This window comes from Manacus candei, unplaced genomic scaffold, assembly GCF_025592945.1.
Source record: "Manacus candei isolate 608988 ecotype Guabito, Panama unplaced genomic scaffold, ASM2559294v1 h1tg000015l, whole genome shotgun sequence".
NCBI classification, from domain to species: Eukaryota; Metazoa; Chordata; class Aves; order Passeriformes; family Pipridae; genus Manacus; species Manacus candei.
In genome coordinates this window covers 15,347,944-15,361,073 of record NW_026138063.1, presented here as the reverse complement: position 1 = coordinate 15,361,073, position 13,130 = coordinate 15,347,944, and the positions used below count along the sequence as shown (strand labels likewise).

The 13,130-nt window shown below is 40.5% G+C and overlaps 2 protein-coding genes across 10 annotated transcripts in view; both read right to left on the bottom strand.

Moving 5' to 3' along the window:
• Positions 1–9,436, bottom strand: part of XRN1 (5'-3' exoribonuclease 1) — a 35,265-nt gene extending 25,829 nt beyond the window's left edge. For 5 of the 9 annotated variants that reach the window (XM_051782026.1, XM_051782023.1, XM_051782024.1 and 2 more), the window contains exons 1-10: positions 8,318–9,436; positions 5,988–6,220; positions 4,615–4,712; positions 4,154–4,263; positions 3,944–4,054; positions 3,638–3,720; positions 2,576–2,663; positions 2,284–2,452; positions 1,999–2,066; positions 872–1,006 (exon numbers count right to left, since the gene is read on the bottom strand). In XM_051782026.1, coding sequence (XP_051637986.1) covers positions 872–1,006; positions 1,999–2,066; positions 2,284–2,452; positions 2,576–2,663; positions 3,638–3,720; positions 3,944–4,054; positions 4,154–4,263; positions 4,615–4,712; positions 5,988–6,220; positions 8,318–8,392 — 1,170 coding nt within the window. In that variant the 5' untranslated portion in view covers positions 8,393–9,436. Of the gene's footprint in view, positions 1–871; positions 1,007–1,998; positions 2,067–2,283; positions 2,453–2,575; positions 2,664–3,637; positions 3,721–3,943; positions 4,055–4,153; positions 4,264–4,614; positions 4,713–5,987; positions 6,221–8,317 lie in introns of those variants that run through there. The other 4 variants (XM_051782027.1, XM_051782031.1, XM_051782029.1 and 1 more) reach the window with 4 other exon arrangements.
• A 119-nt stretch (positions 9,437–9,555) lies between these two features.
• Positions 9,556–13,130, bottom strand: part of ATR (ATR serine/threonine kinase) — a 39,097-nt gene continuing 35,522 nt past the window's right edge. Inside the window, exons 44-47 of the mRNA XM_051782021.1 lie at positions 12,865–13,018; positions 11,801–11,952; positions 11,519–11,624; positions 9,556–10,148 (exon numbers count right to left, since the gene is read on the bottom strand). Of these exons, the coding sequence (XP_051637981.1) occupies positions 9,975–10,148; positions 11,519–11,624; positions 11,801–11,952; positions 12,865–13,018 (586 nt within the window). The 3' untranslated portion in view covers positions 9,556–9,974. The remainder of the gene's footprint in view (positions 10,149–11,518; positions 11,625–11,800; positions 11,953–12,864; positions 13,019–13,130) is intronic.

Below are 13,130 nucleotides of genomic sequence, written 5' to 3'. Positions count from 1 at the left end.
TGAGTAACAGTCATTAGGTTGGCCATCCTGTACCTGAGGTGTGCCAGCTCCTGGCTGTCACTGCCATTCAAAGCATCAGTCAAGAGGGTTGGCTAAATACTACACCACTGCCCCAAACTTCTGGGACAAATCAGAAACCAACCACAAATATAGTACACCTTATTAAAGGAAGAGCTAACATCTCACCCTTACAAACCTCAGAGTGCACTAAAGATCAGGATAACAATATACAGTTGTTGACTAAACTGAGAGGAATTTTCGGCTGCTACTCTACACCCTGCTGAAGGCACGTATTGAAGGACAGCCAATGGAAGTGGTGGTGGGGAACATGACACTGGGGCAGAGCCAAGATACTTGAAAGGTGCTGTTCCTTATTAATTAGTTACTTTTAGAATTGCAAGTTTACCAGTTAATTAGTTAATACTAATCTAAGATAGCTCACACCAATGAAATCGCTATTTACCTACTCATTGCCAAATAATTGGCCAATACCAAGACACACCTGACTCATCTATCAGTGTATCTGGAGTACAGAAAACTTGCAGCGGGCTCTGCATTGAAAAGTAAAATTATAAAGCTGAGCAGATTTGACCTTAAGTCACCCAGAACTATGTTTTGCTGCTTCTGAGGAACAGCAAAGCATTAAATTACAGGTTTACAAGACTTCAGAATTCATGAGAACCTGACCTTGACTTAACCATTTCATCACTCCTAACCAGCAATGCATCCTGGCTTTACTATCTTTTCTGATTTGGAAAAAAAAAATAATCTCAAGACAGAGGTTTATGCCGTTTAATTTGTCTAAGATCAAAATACTGATTTGCAAAAAGTAATATTCTACTTTCTGAAATTCTGCCTGTAAAATACTCACCTTTTGTTTCTTTTGTTTATTTTTTCTGGCTTCCTCTGCTGAAATACCAGCTGCCTCGTTGAGGTATTTATTGCCCACTTTACTTTCAAACCATTTGAGGTCTACAAAGACTTCACTGAAGTGTTCACGATCAAACTGTGCAGAAAGATTGAAGTAAGTTTGCAAATATTTGAGGGCTGTCCAATTCAGAACACTAAATTAACAATGTCTTTTTAGTATGTGCATTAGATTACATGTAGAGTCATTTGTCCATAAACATTTTGCCCTAGAGCTACAAGAGATTAATAGTAAAAATCTTGTTTCTCAGCAATATGTAGCCAAGCCATAATTTATTTACTTCCAGTAAGGCAGCAAGGGGTAATAAAAAGAGTTAAATAACTTCCACATTTCACTATCAACTCTAGAAGCAATACATATATAGGGGTCTGGGTAATACAGCCTCTGCCACAGACCTAACACTGCCATAGCTCTAGCCAAGAACCAGAGGACAGGGCTGAAAGCAGGGGCAAGAGCTATCTCCCTCCTTCCAAGGTCAGCAGAAGGCTTAATCCTTTCCATTTCTATATGGCCTACACCTTACCTCATTTCTAGGATGCATTAGTACTTAACAGGACTGTCTCCTGTATACCAGTTAGTTCATGACCAACACTGATGCCCCTGAGAGATATTAATGCTTCGTTGCTCCTTACCAACGATCTTCATAAAAAACTTGCAAACAATGCTCCTCCCCAAGACCTTCAGACACAGCTTACCCCACAGGAAACTGTACCAGGAGGGGAAGCAGAGAATACTGCTGCCTGTGGCAAGCTTTGCCTAATACTGCCACACTATTCCATGGGAACTGAGGACCACAACTCTACTGGTGAATCCTCATTAAAGTACTAAGAGCTGCTGGCTAAAGCATAGATCAAATGATTCAATCTTTTTCCTCTTATACTATGATAAGATCAGACAACAACTGATTGGATTCCACCTGCTAAATGGTAAAACAGCTGACTGAACCACCTGTAAAACACAGTCATTTAACAGTTCATAAAACTACAGTATGGTTTATTTTAGGGCACTATATTGAGTTTCTATTCAACACACTTCACCATTCCATACAGTGCAATTTCAAAGTTACTTACATCTGACAATCTTGTGAGATATTTCTCAAAACGTTCTAAATTCAGATGCCCATTTTCATTGATGTAACCTATTGTGAAAATTAAGTATGTTTTTTAAACTAACAATTTAACAATTTTAAAATGTTAATATTTAAATGCCCCACAGATAATAGAATGCAATCTTGCTGGCTGTCTAAAGAAAGCGTAGTAAATTCTAAACATTCTAATATGGCTAAAAAGGTCAACAAATATTAAGGCAGGAATGTTAATGCTTCTACTTTCCACAGCTGAACTTAGTTTTCTTACCTCCCAGTTCTGGCAGGACAGCCATGTATGTTCTGTAAAGGAGCGGCAGTGCATCATGATTTATGTGTAAATGAGGTAGATGAGGAATGAAATCATTTCCTACAAGGAAACCCATTAAGATCCAATCATCTATTATCCTTTCAATATCATATTCAAAGGAAATCTTGTCCTGGGGGGGGAGGGAAAAAAGAAGGAAAAAAAAGAAAAAACCCCAGGAGTATAATTTTTATTATAATTTTTCGCATAAAGACCTCACGCATTTTTTTCCAATCTCAGTTCCATTAGAACTTACTTTTACTGGGGAAAATTCATAATCAATATATTCTCTCATCAGTGATAAGTGCAGTAAATGAAATGTGGTTTCCTCTGGTGCACATGCTCTGTAAATTATTCAAAACACCCAGTTAATTATTTATAAACACACTTTCAACATTAATATTAATATAAATCCAAGATTACCTAACCCCAAGAATTTTTACTAGGATTGCATCCTTACAGAAGAAATAATGTATAAACACTTCCTTGAATCTATTTTAGGATTAATCTGGTTTGGTCTATAAAATTTTGCAGTAGAATCTCCTAAAGACCAGATGTGACTGTGTGGAGAACAGCTAATTTAGAGAAAGCAGGGTAGCTCTGTGGAGTTCCATCCTGCAGGAACTATTTCCTAAGTACTTACCCCATTGTTTTAAAAAGGGACAAACTAATCTAACTTTGCACAAAGCCCAACAAATTTTAAGGTATTTTAGAACCAGTGTGAATAAACAGAGATTCACATCTAAACTGGATGGGTTACTTTTGTAGTCATTTGAAATGCTTCTAAGAAAAGAATATGCTCAACTTGAAAATATCCTCCATAGGTATTATTTAGTGGCTTCAATGTAGCACTAAAGAATAACAAACCTACCATTTGTTTATGGCATAAAGTAGCCAACATTTTAGTATTCTAGTAACTTATTTACAAGCATAAAACCTCAGATATATATATACATTTTAAAAAGTCAGTATCTCCATAAGACAGTTATGGAAACAATGTCACTACAGCCTGGGTTGCCTATTAATAATATGAAGAAAAAACTGTAACACACCAAAGCTTTAAGGATTTTTTTATCAGTTGTTTTGACAGCATACATTTTGTCACATAAATTAATCTAAATGCACAATTTAACAAGATGACTTCTCTAATTTCATGACTTTTCTAACCCAAAAAATAAACTAAGACTTTATTAACTTAGTATGCAATCAATAAAAAAACCCAAACAAACTACCAAACACGAACCTGTTTTAGTCACCCAGTATCTTTTGGATTTAATTTCATCATATATTAAATAGGAGTAAAGTTAAATCACTTCACCTTTGAGCCTTTTTACCACCAAATCTGACTTCTTCTCTTAAGAGTGCAAAGTGTGCCTCATGACTTGTTAATCCCAGCATTATCTATTGCAAAGAGACATTAGAAAGGTCTTACTTCATCATTTTTTAAACGAAGCAGTATAAAGAAATGTTGATGTTGTGTTTCATCACAAATTCAAAAGTTTGCAGGAATGCAAAATTACATGCTTGTCTAACAACATTTTAGAACCCTACAAGCTTAGGAAGATATCAAAGACGTACAGGTTTGACAAATGTCTGTTGTTTGTTGTATCTGAACTGCACGTACCAAGTCAGCGTCTAAGCCATAGAGACAGTGCCTTGTGTTTGGATCATGATGAGGCTTTGCTTTTTCTGATCTGATGAACTCCATAATTTTATGCTCACCTTCCCCTGGAGTCTGGACAAAACAAAACAAACACAAACAAAAATTAGCATCAAGTATTTTTCTATAAAATAAAAAATTATTTCAAATAAAACAATAAGAAAATGCAGTGACCTCATGGCCCGATAAGTAGACTGTTATTCCTTGCCAGGATTTGTCTGTGGAAATCTTCATATTTACAAAATATTTAAGATGCTCATTCAATCTGGCCATGAATTCAGTTCCTGAAAACAGAAATCTAAGTTACAAAAAAAGCTTTTCACTAGTTTGCATTTACATATTAGAAGTATTAATGAAAAGAAAAACAACAAAAAAATTCTACCAGACATGAAGAGGATAACTATTTTTTTTTCCTAAGACATTTCACTTTTTACATAATAATCTAAAAAATTTTTAGGATGAGACCATACTCCAACCCTACTGAGTTAGTAAAACTTCTGTCCTCAACTTAAGCCTTTATTAATTCTGTCTTCTGTTTTTTAAAAAACACCCTTAAGACAGAAAAAGAGTACCAAAATATAAATGCAAAAACATAAATCTAAACACAAATTTAAAGAACTGAGAAATTATCTTACCTGGTGTAATACAGTTGGAGTCAAATCTGGCTTCTGTAGGGAGAGTTTCTCCCTTTTCTAATGCCTTTTTAATTTTGTCCTCTGCCTCTTTTGCTGACCTAAAACAAAACAGAGTTGGAGAGAGAGCAGAGAAAGAATCATCTTATTCAAATGTTAATATCCTAAGTACAGCTTTACTGACAAAATAAATATAGTTGATTTTTTAGAGTATTAAAACAAAAAGGAAGAGAAATTTAACTCCTGAACAGTTTGAATTTGTTTCCAATCCAACAAGGAAGCCTTAAAAATAGCTTTTTCTTCCTGGTACTGACAGTAACCTGTCACTACTCAGATACAGTTAATATTTAGATGATCATACAATGGCTGATCACAATGACTATTGAAACAGTAGGAATATTTGGGATCTGAACATCTGCAAATGCTATCTCAGAAAATAAAGGTAACATAGTGAAACAAAGCAGCAGGTTTGGAATACCAAGGAAGTCAGGGGAGTGAACAATTTATCATCATCAGTAATGGAGAAACTAAAAACATTATCCCAGCCTTTCCTGGCCAGTGATTTCATAACCATTTGAACTACAAACAGAGAAATCACCTAAGTCTTAGATTTTTGTCCTTCTCTCAATTCCACTACAATTTTCTATTTAGAACTTTTTTAATCTCTACTTCCTCTCAACCTCCTTTTCTCCTTAAAGAAAAAAACTCATCAAACAAACCCCACAAAAAAAGTCCAGTTGCTTGAAACTATTTTCTCTTGTCCCTTTCCCCATTTTGTTTATGTTGCATTTCACTCACCAACCCTGTGCTGTCTGACCACTGGCTTCCTTTCCTTACATCAATCTCAAAAAAAGCTTCCAAATCTCCCAAAACATTACTATAATTCTTAACACTGTGAATCTTCTTGCAGCTCTGTGTCTGAGGAATGTATCTTGGGAACTGGGAACAACAGGGAATCAGTTTCATTCAAAACTTGATTTCTTCCATGAAGAACACCCCATTACAGTTACCAAAAAGGCATATCCAGAATCAGCATTCACAAATACCAAAAATGCTCCCAGGTTATGAAGCCAGTGGAAACATCTGCAAGAGCTCCATTGCAGATTTATTTCACAGAAAATGTTGTAAGAAAAAGCTCCCCCTGTCCCCAAGTGCCACACACACACAGAAGAGTTTAAGTGACAAGCAAACTTTCCTTTTTGGAATCCTCATTTTAACATTTTTACAGGCAGTAACTCTCATTTAACTACAAGTTAAAATCACTGTCAAAGGCACAACCAGTCAATCTATTTTACTTTTTATGGCATACATGTAAGTAAGTGGGGTTTTTTAAGTGTTTACTATCCTCAAGACAGAGTTAGAACTAATCTTCTTACCTAAAACGTCTCCCACGCTGCTGATTCATTTTTGCTCTTGGAGCTACTCCATCAACTGCCATGAAGAAAACCTTCCTAGGTTTAATAATGCGGAACAATACTTCCAAATAGTGGAAGATATTGGCAAAAATCTTATCTTCTGAGATTCTGAAGTGAACATCATCATCATTTGGATGTGAACACTGATGTATAATGCCATTCATGTCCAGGTATAAGTTGTCAAATTCTGGAATCTGCAAAAGCCACAGTCAGTCCCCACTTGTGAAGCTGAAGCGCTGCAATCACTGCCTGAGGCACAGCTGAGAGCAAGGAACTCTGGAAACAGCTGAGGTGAGAAAACCTCCCTGGAACCTGCTGCACATCAAGGCACTAAGGAAGAACATCTCCTCTGGTTATGGGTTTGCCTGCACATGCAATCTATTATGATGATTTTTCTCAGTGACCAAAGTCAGCTGAACAGATTCCTATCCTATCCTGGCTGTTTCTGGAACCTCAGGACTTTTGTCCCTGTGCTTGGTCAGTCTTCTACATCGTAAAAGGGAAAAGCAAACAAAAATCACTCTTCTGAGAAACATTTATTTCCTTTTTATAACTCCACACACTTGCCTGATTCAGTCTTCCGTAGCTGTACTACAAACAATAAAAACTACAGAACTGAGGATGCAATTTCCAACAGCATTTCGAAAGCAAAGCCAGTTTAAGAATCTTTAGGGTTCTCCCAGTTAGCCAGTTCCTCCCCTGCCCACAGCAAGCTGCCTCTTTAGTGCTCTGAGCCACCTGGGAGTCTGGAGAGTGGCAATGACCACCAAAAGCAGCACAGTTAGCAGTGATAACATCAATCTCTTTCCCACACTTCCATACATGCGTTTTTTCTTTCTAGTTCTCTGCTCCTCTAACAGCCCTATCTGTAGCAGTCACACTTCCTTTTAAAGGAAAAAAAAACCTTCCCAAATGTACACAAGCAACAAAAACACTGTTAAACACATGAAGCAAAGGGGCTATTGCAATCTTTTTGTTACCAAATCCCACCAAACATGCACAAGATCAATTTGCAATAAACAAATCTATTCTTTAATCCACCAATACGACTGTTCATAAAACCCCTGCTCTCGTTACAGCTGTACCCCCCTGCTGCAATCCCCTGGTTAAAGCAGACACTGCTGCTCCAGCTTGCCACAGCTCTTCAGCACAAGCTTAAAGGTTCCACAGCTCCGGTGAGCAGCCCAGACTCCTCAGCAGACAGCAGAAAAGCCAGCACACACTGCTGCCTCTGGCTACGCAGACAGCAGGACCAAGCAAAGCATAAGCAAAGACCTCAGCTTTGAAAACTGCTTTGAGACCAGCAGGAAGGGTCAAATATCCAGGTCTGGAATCACTTGAAGCTGGCATCTTAGTTACATTGATACAACAGCTATTTAATCTTTAAAAATCACAGCTGTTTAGGGAAAATGTATTAATATTCAAACATGCTCTCGACTGTCACCCCTCTCAGAACATCCTTACTCAAACTATAAAACCACATCTATAACACCACCTGAAAACGATAAAGAGCTTGTACCTAACAGGTACCAAACGTGGCCTCCCTGAAAACAAGACTTTTTTTCCCTACTGTTAAAAGCATCATTTACCACTGTCCTTTTCCAGGCTGGAACCTACTTCCCGATTTTGTTGCTAACACAAACTGCTCGACGCAGGTGACAACAAGGAAACGCAACAGGGCTGTAAAACCCGTCCCTCGTCATCACTGCGCCATCCTTCGTCAGCAGCTGTAACTTTTCTGAGCCCAACAAGGAAGAAACTCCAACCTGGGGCTCCCCGCGGGGCGCGGGGCCGCCGGGGCAGCACCGCGGGGCTACCGACGGGGAGCCGGAGCAGGGGAGCGAGCCGGGCATCGCCACACTGCAGGGGAACGCCGGGCTGGGCATTCCCCGCGGGAACAGCGCGGTTTGGGTCCGGGACTGCTGGAAACATCGCCGGCCGTAACGAGGGGCGCGAGTGCCGCCGGCCCCGGCCCCGGGCGGCGCTGCCCCAGCGGCGGGCTCGGCCCGCACGGCCGGGCCGTCCGGGGGCACCGAGCGCCCTGTCCCCTCCGCAGCGACCGCCCGCCGCCACCCCGGCACTTCGGGCTGCCCCGAGCTCCGGCTCCCCCGAGCCGCGGCCGCCCCAGCTGCGGGTGAGCCGGCCGGGCTCGGGCTCGGGCTCAGCCCCAGAGGGCCGGCCGGGGACAGGCCCGGGCGCTCCTCCCGCTGCCTCGTCCCGTCGAGGGGCCGCTCGGGACCCCCCGGGAAGGGGCCCTCTTGTCAGGCAGCGGCGCTCGGCCCGCAGCTCACCTGATGCTCCTTCAGCACCTGGCTGAGGCAGGGGTACCGCTCCGAGATCCACCGGTAGAACTTGGGGACCCCCATGGCCGCGGACCCCGCCGCCCCCTCAGCCCCGCCGGAACCAAACACGGCGGGCCGCGCTCCGCCCTCCTTCCGGCGCGCGGCGCTGACAGCGGCCCGGCGCCCGCCGCACCCCCGGCCGGCGGGGCCGCCCCTCGGCCACGTCACCGCCCTTCACAGCGAACCCGTCAGACCGCCCCTCTCTCCCCCCCTCCCTGGCTCCGCTCCTCTGTGGAGGTCCCACGCCGTGCCCGCGGTGGGAGGCAGAGCCGTGCTGGCGGTGCGTGGAGCAGCAGCTCCCGGGGCAGGTCTGTGCGCTGTGATAAACTGATAAAGCCTGGGAAAAGGAACAGAACCCCAGCACTCGCATACCACACCAGAAAAGACCGGAGTATGTTCCAGAGATGTTTACGTTGAAAAATCTATGCGTTTATGGGACAGTGGCAACACTTTTAGAACACCAGCGAGGCTCACAGACAAACAAACCCACTATAACTAGTTGCAATCCCCATTATTCAAGTTTACTCTCCCGAGCCTCTGGACTTCAGCTGAACAGAACTGAAGTCTCACGCCTGTGATCAAAACCCGACAGGACTGTTTGTCTCTCAGAATAGCAGAAACTGTACAGATACTGTACAAAAATTCTAACGATCGCCTACTGTAGGGTAAAAGAGTGTAATTTTTCCCTCTCTTCCCCCCCCTTCCCTACTTGAAGAAGCAGTATTGTAAGTTAGTATTTGCTTTCTGTCCTTATTTATTTAATCTACTCTTGCCTGTGTTAAAACACTTTTTCTGAAATGGAGCCTGAAAAACACTCCCTATGGCCACGCTTTTCACAAGGGGGAGCAGACGGGCTGTCGGGAGCTGCCTCTTGCAGTCATCCCTACAAACTCTGCCCCTGCACTGCCCTAAGGCCAGGGCCCCCAACACCCAGCTCTGTGCCAGGTCCTTCAGGAGGGTTTCTTAGCACTGCAGGCTAAGGAAAGAAGTTCAAAACAAAGTAACACTTTACCAGTTTACTCACGGTAAGATGTAAGATCCAGACTATTTTCCTAGACGTAGCCAAGCCACACGGAAGAAAGCTGAACAAAACCAAAATTCAAGGTCTTCTGCTGGAAAGAAATGCTAATTATTTTTAGAAAGCCCTTATGAATATGAGTAGAAAAAGCTAAAAGAACCACTTTACATCATATCAGTATTAAACTTTAATGTCATATTTTCTAATCTACAAGTAAGCTGAATGAGAAAAAAAACTTTACAAAAAAATACAGTACTTTATAGAATACATCTTTCAACATCGTGAAAAATTTTTATATAGACAGAATAAGACACTTGCAGAGATTTGCATAGTCTAATTTTTTAAGCAGTTCTTTTGTACTGCCTTCTACAGTCTACAAAACATAAGCCCTAACACTTTACACATCTGTGAGCGCATTCATGGCATCCTTGCAAAAGCAGTTTACACAGATTTCAGATGATCACAAGACTGTTCTGCTGCTCACAATCAGGAATCAACAGAAATAACCAGGTCTCACTGAGTCAGACCTTCCCAACAATATAACAGCTACATCCCTTGTGAATGGTATTGTTCCAAAGGGAACAAATCTCACATATATGGAGCCCAGCCCATATACATCTGGCAGAGCAGGTTGTCATCACTTGCTTCTTGAATAAGGTAATGGACATGCCCTTCAATAGATAAAGGTAATCCCTTTATTCTGTTTCTAGTCTTAATGACACCTTGCAGCCGTTGTTCTATATCAAGGACATGGGTTTTGGCCTGGAAAAAAAGAAAAAAATAGTATTGCTACTATCCATGAACTTCCACTTCTTAAAATTAAAAAAAAGTATTTGTTAGAACATGTTTGAAACTGTATTTTAATTTAATACAAAACCCAGATGTCAATACCAGATATATTGAAAATAAAGGCTACTCACTTTTAAAAACAATTCTTAAAATATATATATTATTGGTTAAGTTATAACTTTTGCCTTACATTTCTACAGATAAAAGTTACCAGAGAGACTAAAAGAGCTAAACAAATATATTTGAGAATGGTAGAAAGCTTTATTTCATACGATTACTTTCAAATAAACACAACATATTCCTAGCCTTGTTCTTGGAATTCTGGATAAAACTTAAGTCTGGAAAATTTAGGCCAAAATGATGAGCCACTAAAGTTGCAGAAGTCTAATTAAAGAGGCTGTGCTGAGCATCTCAAAATGAGCTGTTCCGAAGCCCACTAGAGCCGCTAGTTCATACCAGTTATATTCACATATTTGCTTTCAAAGCCCAAGCATAACATTGGCACCTCTCCAGAAAAAGCAGTTAATTTATACAACTACGTGGGTGGTCTTGTAACTAAAAGAAAGGTTATGTAGACACAGCCTGATCAGTAACTGTTTGAAACCCAGGAGATTTCTGTACTGAAACAGCTCAGTTAAGTTCTCTGTTGTAACACAACTTCAGTACTGTAGTTTGTCCTTATCTTAGTTGCTGTGTTTGTCAGTGCTCCCTAAGTATTATCTGTTATTACACATTTATTTTCATTAAGTAGTCCTTAAAAAAAAAGGGACAAATCAGAAATTTTGCAAAGAAGAAAGATAATAAATACTACAGGCTGTGCAAGCTATTATTTTGGATGAATAATATAGTCTTCATAAGCAGTTAATAAAGAGTATATATGAAATCCTAATTTTAATCAAGTAATCCTTGACATGTAACAAGGCACGTATTTATTCAATAACAAACTTCCACTCAGGAAAAGCACAAAAACACACATGGAAAGGACTCCAGATGTTACCAGCACTGTACCTCTGGAGGACTGTGCAACTGTCAGAGTGAGGAGCAGCAAGATCCATCACTTCTGCTGATGTTGTCCTTGATTTAATAACACTAATAAGGGAACTGTAGGCATTTTGTTTGGTTCTTTAGTAGATAAATTCCATTTTCTATCAGTAAAAGAAGTCTCTTTATGGATAAAAATTATGAACACAGAGATACTAAAGAACCTCCAACCAGAGAAATTTTTAAATCAAAGAAACAAAAGAAGACAGTTAAGGTTTCAGTTAGAAAATATCTAACTCATATAGAACCAAAATGGACATTTGACTTTTGCATACCTCAGGTTATGCTTGTTTTAAACTAACCTTTTCATTGACAACTTCTCCAGTTTCGTTCACCTGGGCTCTTGTATTCCCTTTAACAGGTTTACTCCATTCCACAAGAGGATCGTGGAGAAAAGTCTTCAAGACACTAAATAAATTAAAAATAAAAAATAAGACTAAGATATATAAATATATATTTAACTGCATGTCATAGTGAGACTGAGCTGCACGATGGGCATATGCTGGAACTGGCAGCAGTTCCTGTTTGCCATGTTTAGACTCCAGGCAGCTTTCAGGAGTTTGCAGCACAAGCAGTTGCCACACCTCATTAGGGGCTCTCTCTGATCACGCATGAGCCTCATGGTGACTTCACAAGCTCTTCGGAAGAGACCTTCTGTTCCCATTGGACCCATTCCATTCACCATGTTGTGCGTGAGACGGAAAGGAACGATTTCTGGAACTTCAAAAGTTTCTCCCTGTACATTGATAAAAGAGAGTATGCTGATAAAAAAGGGCATACCTTAACTGTTTTAAGCATTATTTAAGCAAAGAGTAATATTTGCACTGTGTTTTTTCCCCCACCTTTGTCTCTGGCAGTTTCCTGGCTGACACAGTCCTGCTTAGCTGCTAAGGGGAAATTACAGTGGATAAAGGATACCAATGTCCAAATAACCTTTTTCCATGTTTTAACACACTAATATGGGATATAAAATTTTGTTCTTAAGTGTATACCACTGCTCTATAGTCTCATGCAAAATGCTACTTTTTTTTCATATATGCAAGTTGCAAAAAACATTTTTTTAATTAAGTGTTATATAGGACAATTTAGACTTATTAAAAAGAAAGCAGAGGAAATAACGTAACAATATCTCTACCTCACTTATCTGAATTAAAAAGGCCACATGTCCCACAGCAAAAGCATCTTTCAACTGACACTCCAAATCGCACTCTGGCCGCAATTTCTGCTGTTTACCTTTACAGAACCTTTGGAATTTTTGTGCTGAATTTGTGTGAGAAAGAAAGAGAAACTCTCCACAGCAGCAGAATTCTGAATGTAGAAATTACAGTTTTGTTTGGAAGGTGACAGTGGAGAGAGGAGAATCACAAAACATAAACAGTCTAGAATTTGGGCTATTTCAGCATGTCCACATCAGGTCATTGATAGTGGCTAAATCAAAAAGTTGGCTTTCATTAAATGCAGCATACAGAATGATCACAGACTCTACATGTCCCAGACTGTTTGTTGGGTATAATAAGAGCCAAAGTGAGAGACAGAACACAACGGGTATGTTAAAGTAAAATAACATGGAAAAAAAACAAGACAGTAGAAGTTTATAACTTACATGTATATAAAATAAAGAACAAGTTCAGCAAATGGCATTTCTCACCTTATTGAAAAGGCAGTTGAAATCCACATGCACACATTCCCCAGTCAAAGAATCAAAGAGGATGTTTTCCCCGTGCCGGTCCCCCAGGCCAAGGATGTAACCCACCATGGACATGACCGCGACGGAGCGGCAGTAGGCGGACCTGCTGTTGTACCTGTGGGAACAAGGACTGGGAATGTCTAGGGCACTTCCTTGGCTTGTCTGTCTCTATTCAGTAGTATCATTAATGCTTAGGGAAACACACAAAGGAGATGTTCTTGGGCCAG